This window comes from Nannospalax galili, unplaced genomic scaffold (genome assembly GCF_000622305.1).
Source record: "Nannospalax galili isolate Female #2095 unplaced genomic scaffold, S.galili_v1.0 scaffold788, whole genome shotgun sequence".
NCBI classification, from domain to species: domain Eukaryota; kingdom Metazoa; phylum Chordata; class Mammalia; order Rodentia; family Spalacidae; genus Nannospalax; species Nannospalax galili.
Genome location: NW_008359996.1, coordinates 2,436,105 through 2,454,471, shown reverse-complemented (window position 1 = coordinate 2,454,471; position 18,367 = coordinate 2,436,105). Strand labels below are relative to the sequence as shown.

At 47.1% G+C, this 18,367-nt stretch overlaps 1 protein-coding gene and 2 pseudogenes across 2 annotated transcripts; 2 read left to right on the top strand and 1 right to left on the bottom strand.

Annotated features, from left to right (window-relative positions):
• Positions 1-2,087: 2,087 nt before the first annotated feature.
• LOC103726410 lies at positions 2,088-2,870 on the top strand (annotated as a pseudogene).
• Positions 2,871-3,625: 755 nt separating this feature from the next.
• On the top strand, positions 3,626-3,722 carry LOC115068582 (annotated as a pseudogene).
• A 3,659-nt stretch (positions 3,723-7,381) lies between these two features.
• Cd19 (CD19 molecule) lies at positions 7,382-13,210 on the bottom strand. 2 transcript variants are annotated; one of them, XM_008823969.1, is made up of 15 exons: positions 13,126-13,210; positions 12,642-12,908; positions 12,160-12,363; positions 11,749-12,027; positions 11,663-11,665; positions 10,205-10,312; positions 9,880-9,928; positions 9,526-9,614; positions 9,152-9,262; positions 8,938-9,033; positions 8,786-8,854; positions 8,623-8,679; positions 8,449-8,505; positions 7,565-7,654; positions 7,382-7,473 (listed from the first exon to the last, which is right to left on the bottom strand). In XM_008823969.1, exons 1-15 carry the CDS (start codon positions 13,208-13,210, stop codon positions 7,382-7,384), a joined length of 1,656 nt encoding a protein of 551 aa, XP_008822191.1. The 2 variants fall into 2 exon arrangements, with proteins under 2 accessions (XP_008822191.1, XP_008822192.1); XM_008823970.1 differs by having other exon boundaries at positions 7,565-7,651.
• Between the last annotated feature and the right edge of the window lie 5,157 nt (positions 13,211-18,367).

Below are 18,367 nucleotides of genomic sequence, written 5' to 3'. Positions count from 1 at the left end.
CCCAGGTCTTCTGCAAGAACAACCAGTGTTCTTAACCACTGAGCCATCTCATTCAGCCCCCTAAATAAAATATATTTTTTAATTTTTTTTTTTTTGGTCTTTTTGAGACAGGGTTTCCCTGTAGCCCCAGCTGTCCTGGAACTCACTACGTAGACCAGGTTGGCCTTGAACTCACAGAGATCTGCCTGCCTCTGCCTCCCGAGTGCTGGGATTAAAAGCATGCGCCACCATGCCCGGCGTATTTATTATTTTTATTTTATGTGTATGAGTGTATTGCCTGCATGTATATGAGTGCATCCATGTCATGCAATGCCGTGGAGGTCAGAAGAGGGCTTTGGATTACCCTGGAACTTGAGTTAAGGATGGTTCGTAGCTGCCATGTGGCTGCTGGAAACCGAACCCGGGTCCTCTGCAAGAGCAGTCAATGCTCTTAACTGCTGAGCCATCTCTGCAGACCCAATAAAATATTTTAAAAAAAATTTTTTTTGGTCTTTTTGAGGCAGAGTTACCCTGTAGCCCCAAATGGTCTGGAACTCACTATGTAGACCAGGACCAGGCTGGCCTTGAATCCACAGAGATTCACCTGCCTCTGCCTCCTGAGTGCTGGGATTAAAGACTTGCGCACCATCATGCCCAGTTCGTTTCTTCTCTTCTCCTTTCTTTCTTTCTTTCTTTCTTTCTTTCTTTCTCTCTCTCTCTTTTCTTTCTTTTTTCCTTCCTTCCTTCCTTCCATCCTTTCTTTTTCTTTTTTAAAAAAAGAAAGAAAGGAAAAAGGAAAAGAAATATTTGGTTGGGAGAGATGGCTCAACAGTTAAGTGCACTGACTGCTCTTATAGAGGACCCAGGTTCAGATTCCAGCACCCACACATGGCAGCTAACCACCGTCCTGACTCCAGTTCCAGGAGACCTAACAAACACTTCTGACCTCTGCAGGCATTGCAGCACACAAGCACACTTGCATACATGCAGGAAATTCACTCATACACATAAAATAAAAATATTAAATCAATAAGCCAGGTGTGGTGGTGCACGCCTTTGATCCCAGAACTCAGGAGGCAGAGGCAGGTAGATCTCTGTGAATTCAAGCCCAGCCGGGTCTACATAGTGAGTTCTAGGCCAGCTGGGGCTACAGGGAGTCCTGTCTCAAAAAGACCAAAAATAAATAAATGAATGAATGAATAAATAAATGCCAAAGCTAATGTTTGAGTGCCTACTATGCTATTCTCACATGTGTTACATGTCACTCACTCAGGGGCTGGAGGTGTGGTTAGAGTGGTTCCCTAGTATGAGCAAGGCCATAGCACCACAAAAAATACGAAGATTCATTAAGAAAGAAGCCATCATTGTTGTCTGGTGATTTGAATGAGAATGTCCCCCTTAGGCTCAAATATTTGAACACTTGGTCTTCAGTTAGTGGTGCTGTTTGGGGAGGTCATGGAATCTTTAGTAGCCTTGATGGAGAAAGTATGTCACTTCCTCAGGGGTGGACTTTGGGGGTTCATAGCCTCTCCCTACTTCCTGTTCAATCTCTCTGCTTCCTGACTGTAAATGGAGATGTGGGAGCTCAGCTTCTACTCCTGTTGTGGTGCCTGTGCTTGCTGCCCACCATGAATGATGGACTCTATTCCTCTGGAATAGTAAACCAAAATAAGCTCTTCCTTCTGTAAGTCCCTTTTAGTCATACTTTATCAGAGCAACTAATACATTGCCTTTATTTCTCAGACTAGAAAAAAAAGCTGTATGAAGACCTTGAATCAGAGAGCTAGGAAGGGGTGGAGCTAGCAATCAGACTCTGGTAATATAGTCTGCACTGAGCTGTAGTCAGCACACCTCTATCCCAACCACAGCTCCCCTGTGTGACAGAGCCCACAGGAGTATCTCCATCCTCCACCCCTGAAAACATGAAGCCTCCAAGGAGTACCTTCCACAGCGCTTCATTCTCTTCTTCCTTCCTTCCCCCCTCATTTCTGAGTCCCTGATAATCACTGACATCCCCTAATAGGGTATGAGGGGCACCATGGAAACTGAGACACAAAGTTGAACACAAGAAGGCAAGCTAGCTAGCTCTTTCTGTTTCCAGCACAGCCATGGCTCATGGTCCCAAGAAACATCTGAAGCACATAGCAGCTCCAAAACATTGGATGCTGGACAAAGCATCCTGTGTGTTTGCTCCTCGTCCATGCACTGGTCCCTACAAACAAAAAGAATGTCTGCCTCTCATCATTTTCCTAAGGAACAGACTTAAGTATGCCCTGGCCGGAGATGAAGTAAAACAGATTTGCATGTAGTGCTTCATTAAAATTGATGGCAAAGTCAGAACTGACACAACCCACCCTGCTGGGTTTATGGATGTCATCAGCATTGACAAGACTGGAGTGAATTACTGTCTGATCTACGACACCAAGGGCCCCTTTGCTGTTCCTCATATTATTCCTGAAAAGGCCAAGTACAAGTCGTGCAAACTGAGAAAGAGTTCTGTGGCACAAAAGGAATCCCTCATCTGGTAACCCATGACGTTAGTCACCCTGATCCTTTCATCAAGGTGAACAACATCATTCAGATTGATTTGGAGACCGGCAAGATAACTAACTTCATCAAGTTTGATGAAGGTAACCTGTGTGTGGTGACTGGAGGTGCTAACTTGGGGAAAAATTGGTGTAATCACCAAGAGAGAGAAACATCTGGGCTCTTTTGATTTGTTTCACATGAAAGACGCCAATGGCAACAGCTTTGACACTTGGTTTTCCAACATTTTTGTTATTGGCAAGGGCAACAAACCATGGATTTCCCTTCCTTGAAGAAAAGGAATCAGCCTCACCGCTGCTGACAAGAGAGACAAGAGCCTAGTTGCCAAACAGAGGAGTGGGTGAAATGGTCTCTAGGAGACGTGCTGAAGAAGCTTGTGCTCTTCTAACAGGCCTTTCTAGATGATGTGCTGGAGGTATGATTAAACAGCATGATGAAGGTTTTAGGTGGGGTTTTTTGTTTGGTTTGCTTTTGGTTTGGTTTTTTTTTTTTTTTTTTTTTTTGGTCTTTTTGAGACAGGGTCTCCCTGCAGCCTCAGCTAGCCTGGAACTCACCATGGAGAACAGGCTGGCCTTGAACTCACATAGCTCCACCTGCCTCTGCCTCCCGAGTGCTGGGATTAAAGGTGTGTGCCACCATACCCAGTCATTAAACAGCATGACGAATATATTATTTTTTAAAAAGGTAAGATGTACATGAAAGTCTTCAGGCATAGCTGACCTAGAACTCATTATGTAGCCCAGGATAGTCTCTGAACTCTCATGGATCCTCCTACCTCAGCCTCCCAAATTCTGAGATTAAGGTATGAGCCACCACATCCAGCTCACAGACAAGAACTAAAATGAAGCAGGCTGGACAACAGGTAATAGAGTATGAATTCTGTGTGAGAATGGGAGAATGGATGCTCAGCCAAACCCAGATGGTTTTGTTAATGTTTTGTTTTGCTTTCAAGTCAAGGGACTTCTGCTCAAGGTGGAAGCCCAAGGAAATGCTGGAGGTTCATACTTCGAATCCCCAAATATGCATGTATCATACAAAATATAACAAAGAACATTTATTTGTTGCTGGTTCTGTTTTTTGCAGTGCTGGGGGTAGAGCCCAAGGTTTCACCCATGCTGGGCAAGTGACAGAGAAGATTAGCACAACCCCTGCACAAGGGTGACACAATGCCAATTTGTGAAGCATTTCATATTTTTTTGCTGGGCATGGTGGCACATGCCTTTAATCCCAGCACTCAGGAGGCAGAGACAGGCAGATCTATGTGAGATGGAAACCACCCTGGTCCACATACCAAGTTCCAGGCCAGGTGGGGCTATAGGGAGACCCTGTTTTAAAACAAACAAACAAAATAATAATAAATAATAATAATGCAGAATCTTCTTGGTGCCAGAAATAAAGCTATCAAAGCTACCATAGTGGGTCAGCAGGGAAATGTGGTCAAGCAGCCCGCACAGATTGCAGGAATCCTAGACTGGTATTTGAACATCCACCTGGGGACAGAGGTCAAGGAAGAGGCCCCCAGAATAACAAGGGCTGAAACAGAGCTTCCTACCCAAAACTGAGAACTAAAACCCAACTGCCTCTCTTCTGGGCACAGACAATGGAGCCCTGGCATATGACATAGAAGTAAAAAGTCATTGTGTTGGCTAAGCAGTCTCTCAGTTTGTGGTGTTGAGTAGCACATACAAGGCTCTAGGTTCCGTTCCTAGCACCACATAAACCAGGCATGGTAGCACACATCTGTAATCCCAGCACTTGGGATATAGAAGCAGGAAGATCAAAAATTCAAGGTCATCATAGAGTTGAAAACCAGTGAACACAAGAATTTGTCCCCCAAAAAGTTCTAGCTGGTCTCATAGAGAGCTTTGAAATATCTGTGTAAGAAAGACTAGGTTTCAGGGGGCCAGAGGGTAAGCTCAGTGGTTAAGAGCCCTGGCAGCTCTTGCAGAAGACCCGGGTTTGATTCTTAACACCCACATGGCAGCTAACAACTGTCCATAACTCTAGTTCCAGGGAATTGATGCCCTCTTCTGATCTCCAAGGGCATTTCATGACTGACGCAGGTGCACTTACATACATGCAGGCAATACCTTCATACATATAAAATGATAAAATATTTTTATAAAGGAAGACTAGGTTTCCAATCATAGTCTGAGTTTCAGAAGGTCACTGGAGCTGTGGGCAATGATGGCAGGGAGAACAGGACCAACAGAAGACATCAGGAATCAGTGGCCAATGCCACCTCATGATTTAGATGTCATGGAGAGTGCCCATAATGGTTTCAGGGGCTGAACATCTTTGCCCTGAAAGGCTTTGCAGTCATGGTTTATATGAGGACAGAGCTCAACTGACACCAGGTGATAAGACAGAGTAACTATGTGGGTCCAACTTCTAGAGAATGACATTCAGCTGTGTGGTGCTAGCTGTGTGATGGCAGATGCGTTAGCCTCTCTGATGCTCACTCTCCTTTGTCCAGTATTATATCAGGAGGGAGGGGGCTGTGATAAAACTCAGTGGTACAGCACTTGCCTAACAATCTCCAGCACCACAAAGTAAATGAACAAACAACTAGAAGAGAGAATGTCAAGACTGAATATGGGCAGTGAACCTGATTGCATGGCCTCACCACTTCATAACTACACTGGCATATTATTTAACTTCTCTGCCTGCCTCAATCTCTCCATCCATTTGTTGGTCATAATAGTTTACTTATAGAGGGTTTTGTGACGATAATATGAGTTAATATATGTAATCTGATAATAAAGGGAAAATTCAAACTTTTTCTCCTATACTCTCTCTCAGCAAAAATTAACAGAGAAGACTTGTATGACCCCCAAAAGGTGTGAAGATTTCTTCCCACCAGCAAGTCACTAATTCTTCAGGAAACCCCAGATGGCATCCTCTAATCTAGCTGAGTACTGACACTGTCTACCCAGAGAGATCAGACCCACAGGATGAGGGCATCAGTCCCCAAGGTTGGCCCTCTCTGCAGGCCCCAGATTCTTCTACATGTGCTGTTTTGTTTTGAGACAGGGTCTTGCTATGCAGAACCTCTTGGCCTTGAACTCTCCATCCTCCTGCTTACCCTTCAAAGTGTTGGGACTGTAGGCACTGGACCACACCTGGTGACTACCTATGCTTTTGACTGACTGGATATAAATCAAGGTTCCCATAAGCCTCTTCATGGGTTCAATTCACTTGCTAGAGCTAACTCAAAGAATTCAGGTAAACACATTTGCTGGTTTATTACAAAGGATACAGATGAAGAGCAAGGAACAGGGAAAGCATCCACACCCTCTGGGGGCTACCTTCCTCCCAGAGCCTCCACGTATTCAGCAAACCTGTCTTCACAATTCTTTTGTAGCCCAGGCTAGCCTGGAGCTTATGATCCTCCTGCTTCATCTTTCTAGATTTCTACACATCCATGATTGATTACCTCACTGACCATCAACTTAACCTTCAGCTGCTCTTCTCTCCTTGGGAGGCTGGATAGGCTAAATTCCCAACCCTCTAACCCTACCTGGTCTTTTCAGTGACCAATCTCACCCTGAAGCTACTATGTAGGTGTTGCCAACCATCAGTCAACTTATTCATTCACACACACAGAAAATCACTTCAGAGACGCTAAAGATTCTAAGAATTACATGTCATGAAATAAGGAGAATCAAATATATAATTCACAGGACTTTGCTAGCTAGGTAGTACAGTATGTGTTTAACATGTATGAAGCCCTGGTTTTGATCCCCAGTGCCATTCAACTGTAGTTCCAACTATTCATGAGGTTGAAGCAGGGGAATCACTTGAGCCCATAAGTTTAAGACCTCATCGCAAAAACTCAGTGCCACACATAAATGTACTTTGATAAATCCTGGCACTCAAGAAACTCGTGATGTTATTGTAAGGATGAAGACAGTTCACATATGTTAAAGTTTAGAATATAGTACTCAATAAAAGTATTTATTCTTAGTGATGCTAGATGATGCTTTCTAACTAGACTGCCAATTCCAGAACTGTCTTCTTCATGGGACACCAGCTTATCACTGCTGGATGAATATAGTTGCATCACTGGATGCTGGGAAGATGGCTTCAGGGCTACTATATCCTAAGCACTAACAGCTATGCACTATTTTCATCCTTACAATAACATCACAAGCTTCTTGAGTGCCAGGAATTATCAAAATATATTTATTTATGGCACTGAGTTTTTGAGATGAGGTCTTGCTATGTGTCTAGCTTGGTCTTAAACTTGTAGGCTCAAGTGACCCCCTTGCTTCAGTCTCATGAATGACTGGAACTACAGTTGAATGGCACCCTGTCCTTTTTTCCTTGGTAATGGGGGCCAAGGTGATAGAGAGGAAACAGCTGGGTGTATATAATTGAGGGGAAGTGGTGAAGGCCAGATCATAGGAGTGACAGGGCCATGCTGTATCCGGAATGCAGCCCTCTTTCCTCTGGAGGATTCAAGAGTGTACCCAACCTCACCTGTCCTTCCTCTCACACACAAGGGCACTGCTTCAGAGGACTGGAGGAGCTCGTTGAGTTTATTTGATGGAAAGCAAAAGGGGTAGAAAGGAAGTTTTATTTACATACGCATATACACATACACATACATCCTAGGCAAGGTTGATCCAAAGACTGATACCATCTGCTTGGGATCTCCAGATTTCAAAGTCAGATGTGGTTCTTGGGGCCTGAGGAAGCCCAGTCTATGAATAAGAAACAAGGATAGGGAGGAGTCTAGGCCTCACACACCAGGCCCTGGGAACCTCTCCTCTTTCTCTCCCCATAAGACAGCACTCCACTGCCATCCTTGCTTATCTCCTTTTCTAGGGCCAGTGTCCAGCTCACCTGGGGGTCATCTGGTACTCCAAGCTCCCATGTGGTCTCCTCCTCCCCATGCCAGTTCTGGCTCATCAGACTTATCCATGTTTTCATAAGAGTCTGCATCTGGATAGGACCAGGAAAAAGGAAAGCATCAGTAGGGCTGGAAGGGGAAAGCGGTCCAGAGGAAACTGGGAACAGGGACAGAAGCACGCACCTTCCTCATGACTGGGACCAGACCGAAGCGAGCGGAGCTGAGGGGCTGCATACAGGATCCCTCTCATATCCTCATAGGACTGGGACCCTGCTTAGACGGGGGTGGAAAATTGGAGATCCAGGAGCCCTACTGGGGCTTGGAGAAGGGAAGTGCCACCTACCACAAGGAGGGAGTCAGGCAAGGGAAGGTGGAGGCCCCCCATGTTGTACTAGGAATGATTTTCTCAGCATCAGGTCTATGCTTAGTTGTAGGATCAGGGTCAGGTAGGCTGAATTATTAAATTATGGCCACTGTCAGAGGAAGGGTCAAGAACAGATGGGAGGAGTCAAAGTTAGGGTCATGAGGAAATTGTACAGACAATTGAAGACTGTATTGGACTAGAGTGAGGCAGAGGTCAAACAGCAGGGAATACATTAGGTTCAATGTTTTGGTTGATGGGTGGGTGGGTTTTTTGTGTTTTGGTTTGGTTTTGGGGGGTTTTGTTTGGTTTGGTTTGGGTTGGGGTTTTTTTTTTGCTTTTGTTTTGCTTTGCTTTGTTTTTATTACAAGGTCCTCATTAGCCTAGGCTGGCCTGGAGTTTACTATGTAGCCCAGGCCATCGGCCTACCAAGTGTTCTAGGCATTAAGCACAATTTCAAGCACATTTGGTTCAATGTTGATGGTCAAGGTTGAACCAAATGTTCTTGAAATTGTGTTTAATACCTGGAACACTTGGCAGGCCAATGGCCTGGGCTACATAGTAAATGAGATGGTATAAATACTACGGGATCAGGATAGGGATGGGTTCAGCATTGAGGGCAGAGTTAGGAATCAAGTCTAACATCAAGGGTGGGCTTGGCATCAGAGGCTGGCTTGTTGTCAGAATTGCTACCCTAAGCATTCACCAAGTGAAGTTGCTTCTGGGCTTGGGTCCCACGCAGATCCATGGGGGCTCAGAAAGTCTGTAAAAAGAAAGGAGTCACTTTTTCTCCAGGTGGCCAGTCTTTTCCTAGGCATGTGACCATACACACAAACACACACACACACACACACACACACACACACACACACATACACACCCATTGTCCTGCCGCCTGGCTGGACTAGCTCTTCATCTGCGTTTTCGTAAGATTCAGCTGTGGCAGAAGAGAGAGAGCTCCTGGGTCACTCGGGTGCGCTTGGAGTCTGGCAGCACCAGGCATCCTCTCATGACCACCAGGCCCCTCAAGGACCCCATATTACCATTGGAGAAGGAGTCTTCCTCCTCTGGACCTAAAGGTGCATCTTCGGGGTTCTCATAGCCGCTGCCATCTGGTAGAGAAGGAGGGGCATCCAGCGAGGGTCCACAGTCCGTAGGTGGAGAGGTGGAGATGACCAGGGAAGTGGAGACTTACCTCCGGAGAGCTGGTCCTGCCCAATGCTGGAGTCGTTCTCATAGAACTCGGAGGCCTCCTCGCTGTCTGGCTCCTCGTAGGCCTCTCCTTCTTCTTCTAGCCCTGGGTTTGGGACAAGAGTGGAGTGACCTCCCTCCTCATCCAGCCCGGGTCTGCCAATCACACCACAGGCCTCTCCAACGCCCTCCAAGTGAGAAACCTCCCCTGATCCAACCTGCTTCGTGGCTCTGGGACCCCAGGGATCCAGCCTCCTGGATGTCAATGTGTGGGTTTCCATAGGATGGAGCAGCACTCCCTAGGCCTGCAGCCCAACGCTGAGCGCGTGCTGGAAAGAGCAGTGTCTTAAGAGGGTGGCAGGGGACAGGACACCTTAGGTTCTGCAGAGGCCAGTGTGCCTAGGTAAGCGGCCCTGAACCATGGGGACAGGATCTGAATCTGTCAAGTCCTGGAACAAGGCTCTGCTCTAAAGCTGTAGACTCCACCCTTGGGAAGGTTTGGCGCTCTGGAGACTGTAGGAATGAGGACAGTGGAGGTGGGAGGTATGGGCTGGAGGGGTGAATATGCTGGAAGGTCTCAGGTGCCCCTCACCAGTGCCAGAGGTGGGTGTGGGAAGGGAGAGCACATTCCCATACTGGTTCTGGGTCCCGTTTCCTGGGGGAGGTGTCACTTTGAAGAATCTGGAGGGAGAAGGGGAGGTGCACTGTGAGGCTAGATCTGGAAGGGATTCAGGGACTGGATTCAGTTGGCTCCCTCAATGGTTATGTATGGACAGCCTACAGAAGAGTTTGGTACCATTCTAAGGAGCTCTTCCCAAAGAAGGTGTTTTTTGGAACTGGACTTTGAACTTGGGCAGTATTAGAGCTGGTGCAAAGGCCCATGGTACAGAGGAAACAGTGGAAAGCCTGTGGTGAAGGTGACTTGATGGTGCCCTTGCTAAATTACCTTCTGGCAGGGTCCGTCATTCGCTTTCTTTTCTTCCTTAGGATCAGGGCTGGTGGGATTTAAAGACAGCCATCAGAGGAGGGGCTGCCTGGCAGGGTGAGGAGTTGAGGGACACAGGGGAGGTCAGTTGGATCAATAGATGGCTATTCCAATTCTAGGGATCCTGGGAAGTTTGAGAGTCATTAGAGGAGGAGTTGGGGACACGGTTGTGGGACAGGTAGGGACTAGATGTGAAGAGAGAAAACATGGTTGTCAGGTTGGCCAGTGTGGCCTTATCCTTCAGAAGATGAGGTAAAATTTGGAGACACTGGGGGGCATGACTTACCTCTTCGAAGACAGAGATAAGTCACTAGGGAACCCATACAGAAGATGAGATAAACTAACGTCACAACTGGGACCATCCATCTATTATCCTTCAACAGCCAGCGCCACACTGTTAGGGGGAAGGTGCTATGAGTCAGGGACCAAGGCTACATCTTACTTCCCACCCCAAGAACTAGAGGGACATACATCCCAGAGACCAGAGAAAGACAGATGTAAGTCCCAAGCTATAGGGACTGGAGAGCTGGCTCAGTGGTTGACAGCACTGGTTGCTCTTGCAGAGGACTGGGATTCAGTTCCCAGCACTATGTGGCAGCTTACAACTGTTGGTAACTCAAGTTCCAGGGGATCTATTGCCCTCTTTTGGTCTCTGTGGACAGTGCGTGCACATGGTACACTTACATACATGCACACACAACACTTATACATGTAAAATAAAAATAAAAAATTTTAAAGTCCTAAACTATGCGAAAGGCTCTTCTCCCTTCCTCTAAGGAGCTATTTATTAGCCCCAGGAGGACAAGGACAAGCCACAGAGCCTGGCACAGAGCATGCGACAGTATATTGAACAAACCATGTACAAAGCATGGAGATCATCCAAAATGATATGAGGATTAAGGGAGGCTTAATTCTGAAGTTAAGGATGATCATGGTCAAAGTGAAGGGCAAAGGTGAGTCTGCCAGGTTAGAGTTGGAAACCAACACATGCTGGAAGTTGAGGAAGAGTTTAAGAGCTGTGGTCAGATGGCATGGTATTTGAATTGCAGAGACAACATAAGCAGGACATTGTGACTGATTTGATGAATGGGGTGAAGAAAAAAGAATTCAGGGCTCCTATCTTGAGCAAATGTGTTCTTATAGATTCTTCTGGATGCTTCACTTACCCAGAGTCACCCAGAAGACTATGCCTGGGAAGGATGTTGAGTTTGACTTTATATATCAAGCCTCAGACGTCCATGGGACATCAAATGGCAGTTCCAAAAGACAGCTGGTTATGGTGTTGGGGTATGTAGCCTAGAATAGGTACCAAGGCATGGTAACCCAGGAGCCATGGGGGTCAAGAATGCCAAATGAGAAAGTGTGGATAGGAGTGAGTGGAAGACCAGGACTCCCAACAGGGAGGGGTTGGGGAAGAAGACTCCACTAAAGCTCACTGGAGAAGACCCAGAAAAACTGGTTTTTAGAAGCAAGGAAAGAGCTGGAGTTCAGTAGTAATTGAGTTTGGGCTAAAGCTTGAAGGTGGTCCTAGTGCCAGGCTTGCTTGGAACTTGAAGTCTTCCTGCCTCTGCTTCCCAAGTGCTAGGGTTACAGGTGTACACAACTAGGCCTAGTGGAGGAATCTCTCTCTCTCTCTTTCTCCCTCTCTCTCTCTCTCTCAAACACACACACCACACACACACACACACACACACACACACAAAGTGCTGGGTATGGAACCCAGGGCCTCATACACGCTAAGCACACACTCTACCACTTAGCCACATACCCAACCCTTTCACTTCTTCCAGTAGCTCCATACAGATGCCCCACAATGGAGAAAAACCCTACCTGGCTGCGCAATGACCTTCACATGTATCTTGGTGATCAGGCTGCCTCGGAGACAGTAATAGGTACCCGAATCTTGAGCTGTGGCCTGGGGCAGTGACAGAAGAGGCCCCAAAACCCACATCTTTCTGACTGGGAGCTCATCCTCAAGGTTCAGGCTCGGCAATGAAATTTTAGGCCTCGTGGGATGTACATAGTTCCAGGAGATGGGGCCTCTAGCCACTGGGACTGGGGGCACCCCACAGGACAGCCAGAGTGTGGAGCCAGGGGCCACAATGAGGTCTGCAGCAGGAAGCGACAAAGCAAGGAAAGTATAATCCATGGGGTCTTACCTCCCTAAACCCTCCAGTTCCCAGTACCATCTCTGTTCTTGGTCTCCTACTTCCCAGAATCTCTATAGCACAGTCCCCTTACCTTGTTTGATGCTCTGATTCAGGCTGACCCTTGGTGGGGCACATACAGGCTCTGTTCTCCACATCTTAGGACGGTCTTTGGCCCACACATATAGCTGGGACCTGGTATGGTGACCAGAAGATGGCCTGTGGCCCTCTGAGGACCTATTCTTCAGGCCACAGTCTAGGTCCCCTAAATCTGAAGCATTCCACCGGAAAAGCTCCCCTGGGAAGAGACCCGAAACCAGACATAGAACATGAGAGGGAGAGAGATACAGAGACCCAGAAAGGCAGAGACAAAGATGTAGAGAGAAGGAAACAAAGACAGAAGAGACAGACATGGGGCAGCTCAGAGCAGTCACCAAGTCACAGGTACCAGCTGCCTAGAACTAACTCCTTCCTCCTCAGCCCCTGTAGCCCACCTTCACCATGGGACTTCCTCTGTCCGTAATGAACCACCCTCTTCCCAACCAGCCTCCCAGCCCAGCCCTACCAGGCCCTCACCGCTGCCTTCCACAGTCACTGTCCAGGCAGGCTGCCAGGCGTCCTCAGAGGGGGACCTCTGCTGGCACAGGTAGAAGCCCCCCATCTGGTCTGAGACGTTGACAATGAGTAGCTGGATGCCCAGAGGCCCCACCAGCAGGCCCATGCCTGGGGATCCTAGGCTTAGGTCCAAGAAGGGTGTTGACTGGTTCCCCCGATACCAGGCCAGCTTCTCAGAGGGGTCAGCTGAGGAGTTCTGGAGGCATGGCAGCACAACATTGCCTCCCTCTGTGGGGGAAGAAAGGAGGGAGCCACAGCACCCTCTTCCCTCCTCATAAACCAAAGGACTCCAATAGTTCGGAGTACGGGAACCCCCAGAATCCTTCTGATCCTTCCCAGAATTTCACAAATAAGAAAATGGAGGCTCAGAGAACACAAGTTACTTAGCCCAGAACCCAGACTTCCAGCCCCAGTTCCTTCCCTTCTGCCCTTCAGACGAACATACCTTCTACCTCCACCAGTAGAGGTTTCTGGGACCTGACTCCTACCAGGGTAAGGAAAAGGAGGAAGAAGAGGAGAGGAGGTGGCATGGTAGCCAGGCTCCCCAGGGCACCCAGCTTCTGCGCAGCCGGCCGCGCAGGGGATGCTGGGGCAAGCAGGGGCCTGGTGGGCAATGAACCATGGGTGCCTGTGGGGGCGGTGGCAGTCCCCAGATAGAGGAAAAGGGTGGTCACGCCTTAGGCCCCCTTCTGCAAGCATCCCTCCAGATCCATAACAAGTACTCCCTCCCTGCCACAGTTTTGTTTTCTTCGAAGCACTTACCCCAAGTGAATGATCTAGTGTGTGGGTCTGCCATGTCTCTGTTACGTCCACTAGCATGGAAGCCCTGTGGGGCAGGGTAACATGTGCTTTGGTATACACTAGGCACCTGGTATGTATTTGTCAAATGAGAGAATTCAGACTTAATGCCTCTCTCCTTTCTCCTCACTCCTCCAGACCCCAGGCTCTGACTCCATTTTCCTTTGTACACATGACCTCCAATAAGCAAGCAGTCCACCTCCATACAACCACCCATCAGTGCTTTGGGGGCTGAAGACTTGAGTTCTAATCTCTCAGCTCCTCCTGGCTAAATTTCTCCTTCAAAGCCTCCTTTTCTTTCTCTATCATCTAAGGATAATATTAGTGCTTTACACTGAGACTGCTGGTCCAGGACTGTAATCCCAGCTACTTGACAAGATCATTCTTCAAGACCAGCTTGGACTACAGAGTGAGTTTAAGGACATCTTGGCTACTTAGTGATACCCTGTCTGAAAACAAACAAACAAAAAGCCCCCAAAACTGGGGATATAGTTCTGTGACAGAGCACTCACCTAGCATACACAAGGCCCTAGATTCATAATCCAGTAACACATACACACACACGCACGCACACACACACACACACGCACACACACACACACACGCACACACACACACACACGCACACACACACACACACACACACACACACACACACAAATAGCATGTTTCATTTCAGATTGGATTACAAAGCCAGACCTCATCTCAAAAAAGGAGTTGTGAGCTGTGTATGTAGTGTAACCCAATGGTAGAGCACTTGTCTAGTGTATGCAATACCCTGGGTTCAGTTCCTAGCACAAGAGGAAATATGTGAAATGTGTGTTTGTGTCCATCTGTCTGTCTGAGAGCTTGAGCTGTGCTTGCTGGTGTAAAGGCATGGGAAAGCTTCTTCATCTATAAGCTGGGGTAATAAAAGAACCTATGCTGGGAGGGGACTGAGCAGCCCTTTGGGAAGGCAAGAGCAATGTCACTCCTCTACAGTGGTCCTTAGAAATGACTAAAGATTGAGATTGCCCTCCTGTTTTTCCTCAGGAAGCCCTGCTTCAGTTATGGGAGAAACTCATTCAGAAATGGGAGGTGTTGTCTAAAGTCACACATGGAGTTGATGGTTCAGGGGGTGTATGTGTGTATGTGTGTGTGCCTTTCACTGCTGATAGCACTTAGAGGAAAGGCTAGGGGCCCAAGAGACCTGCTTTCTTAGCTGAGTCCCAGCCCTGTCTCACTGTGGCTTCCTGTTTGGCCCAGGCAAACCCCAGGGGACTCTACAGGTGGCAGGGTCCTCACTTCCCTTTGACAGGGTTGGGGGGCGGGGCAAGGAGGGGAGGGTGGGGCTTGGGGAATGGAGACAGTAGGAGCCAGATCCCTATTTGTCTTTCATTTAGCACTATCTCTCCAATCCCCTGCATTCGCTTCCCCAGCCAGCTCTTTTCAGAACATGGCAACCCCCTTCTTAAAACCCCATGAAACTTTCATCCATCTAAACCAAACTCCAGACCATGGTGGGAAGAAGTGATGCAACATTTACCATTAATCCCTTTGCTTCTCCTCTTCATTCATTATACACAACTTCCTGAGCATTTTCCCACCCATAGGGCCTTTGCACTTGCTGCTTTTCTACTTGGCTGGCTCCTTTCATCACTTAGCTCAAATGGTACTTCCTCAGAGGGGCCTTCCCAGAACCTCGGAGTGCATTTTCGAGCTCACATCCTTGTTCTATTTCCTCTCCAGCATTTACCCTAGTTTTAAATAGTATCTGGTCATCTTCCCATCTACCTCTTGAGCCAAAATGTTCACTCCTCATTTTCTTATGGTACTTGCAATTGAACCCAGGGCCTTAAGCATGCTGTGCAAGTGCTCTGAGCTAAGATCCCCAGCACTAGGGTACTCACTCTTAACAACAGACATCATCACTGTCCCTAGATACACTGTGGTTTAGTGCATGTTCAGTAAGTGTTTGTTGGCCAAAGGAAGAAAAGAAGCTGGAATAAAGAAAACCTTTCCTCGGGGTGGAGCAATAGCTTGCCTCATGAGCATGAAGACCTGAGTTCAATCCCCAGAATCCATGTAAAAAAGCCAGGCATGGGCAAAGAAGCCTCAACATTACATTTAAAGGGCTTGCCACACCAGTATGAGATCTGAGTTCAGTCCCCAGAATCCATGTAAAAAAGCCAGGCACGGGCAAAGATTGCCACACCAGTATGAGATCTGAGTTCAGTCCCCAAAAACTTTGTAAATGCCAGGTGGCCTGCCTATAAATCCAGCCTTAGAAGGCAGAGACGGGCATCCCCAGAACAGGCTGGTTAGCAAGACAGCTAGGTGGGCTTTGGGTTTGACTGAGAGACCCTGCCTTAATGAATAAGGTAGAAGAGTGATCCAGGATGATTCCTGACATCAACCTTGGGCCTCTACATACACAGGCACCCACATTTGTAAATGCCAGGTGGCCTGCCTATAAATCCAGCCTTAGAAGGCAGAGACGGGCATCCCCAGAACAGGCTGGTTAGCAAGACAGCTAGGTGGGCTTTGGGTTTGACTGAGAGACCCTGCCTTAATGAATAAGGTAGAAGAGTGATCCAGGATGATTCCTGACATCAACCTTGGGCCTCTACATACACAGGCACCCACACCGTGCACACACCACCGCTCCCACATATCTTTCCCACCCCTAACATTTTTTTTTTTTCCTTTTTTTTTTTTTTCCCTTTTTTTTTTTTTTTTTTTTTTTTTTTGGTGTTTTTGAGACAGGGTCTGCCTCTGCCTCCCAAGTGCTGGGATTAAAGATTAAAGGCATACACCACCATGCCCAGCAAATTTAAACTTTTCTTGCACATGCCCTGAATTGCCCAGGTTAACCCACTAATCCTTAAAAAAAAAGGGGGGGGGGCTGGAGAGATGCCTCAGTGGTTAAGAGCACTGACTGCTCTTGCAGAGGACCTGGGTTCGATTCCCAGCACCCACATGGTGGCTACAAACTATACTTAACTCCAGTTCCAGAGGAATCCAAAGCCTTCTTCTGACCCCCGCAGCATTGCACAACACAGGTGCATTCACATACATGCAGGCAATACACTCGTACACATAAAATATAAAAATAATAAACAAAATATTTTTAAAAACAGGGTCTCATGAAGCCCAGGCTGGCCTTAAAACTTGATATGTAGCTAAGAATGATTTTGAACTTCTAATCCTCCTGCCTTCATCTCTCAAGTGCTGGGATTATAGTCATAAGTTTTAATACCTGGTTTATATGGTGGCTGGGATCTAAACACAGGACTTTGTACATGCTAAGCAAGCACTCTACCAACTGAACTACATCCCCAGCCCAATGCTCAATATTTCTAAAACCAAATTCTCTTTTCATTTACCTTTCCTTCACAATCAGAACTAATTTGTCAGGTTCTAGCATAGGGCTCCTGTCCTGTAAGTTTTTCTTCCCCATCTATACTCCACATACCAAAAAGTTCCTTAGTTGGGGCTGAAGAGATGGCTCAGTGATTAAGAGGGCTTGCACTTTTGCAGAAGATGATGGGTTTGTTTGGTTTACAGGACCTACATCAGGTGGCTTTCAACTGCCTGTAACTCCAGTTCCAGAAGATCCAATGCCCTCTTCTGGCCTCCAAAGGCACTGTATCCATATGCTGCACTCTTTTTTTTTTTAAAGTTTATGGGCTGGGGTTTGGGGATTTAACTCAGTGGTAGAGCACTTGCCTAGTAAGTGCAAGGCCCTGGGTTTGGTCCTCAGCTCTGAAAAAAAAAAAAAAAAGTTGGGGCTGGAGAGATGGCCCAGCGGTTATGAACACTGATTGCTCTTGCAGAAGACCGGTTTGAATCCCAGCACCCAAATGGCGGCTAACAACTGTCCGTAACTCCAGTTCCAGGGGATCTGACAGCCCCTTCTGTACTCTGTGGGCATTGCACGATACAGGTGCACTTACCTACGTCCAGGCAATACACATAAAATAAAAACAATAAACAAAATATTTAAAAAAAATTATGGGCTGGAGAGATGGCTCAGTGGTTAAGAGCTTAAAATTTTTTTTAATTAAAATAAAAAACATTTTAAGCTGGGCATGGTGGTGCACGTCTTTAATCCCAGCACACAAGAGGCAGGCAGTGGCAGGTGGATCTCTGTGAGTTCAAGGCCTGCCTGGTCTACATAGTGAGTTCCAGGCCAGCTGGGGCTACAGGGAGACCCTGGCTCAAAAAAAAAATTATTTTTTAAGCTTCTATTACTGAATATAATGGTACAAGCCTATAATCTCAACAGCTCAGGAGGCTGAGGCAGGAGGATCATGAGTTCAAGTTAGTCTGGCAATGTAGCAAGACTTTGTCTCAACCCTCTCCACCCCAAATAGGATTAGCTGGGCATGGTAATGCATGCTTTTGTTCTCGGCACTGATCAGGAAGCAGAGGCAGGTAGATCATTGTGAGTTTGAGGCCAACCTGGTCTACATAGCAAATTCCAGGCCAGCCAATTTTACATAGTGAGACTCTGTCTCAAAAAAAAAGGGGGGGGGCGGTGCTGAAGAGATGGCTCAGAGGTTAAAAACACTTGCTACTCATGCAAAGGACCTGGGTTCCATTCTCAGCACCCACATGGCAGCGGACAGCTGTCTATACCTCCAGTTCCAGAGGACTCCATTGCCTTCTTCTGACCTCTGAGGGCATTGCATGACATGGGTGCACTTACACATGCACAGGCAATACACTCGTATACATAAAATAAAAATAATACATATTTTTTAAATTACATAAAAATAGGGCTAAGGGGGCTAGTTTAGTGGTAGGCCATGGGTTTCATCCACATCACCATTTTTTCCCATTTTACTCTATTCATTTCTAGCAGAATACTCAGCATGGGACACAGCAAATATTTGGCTCTATAAGAA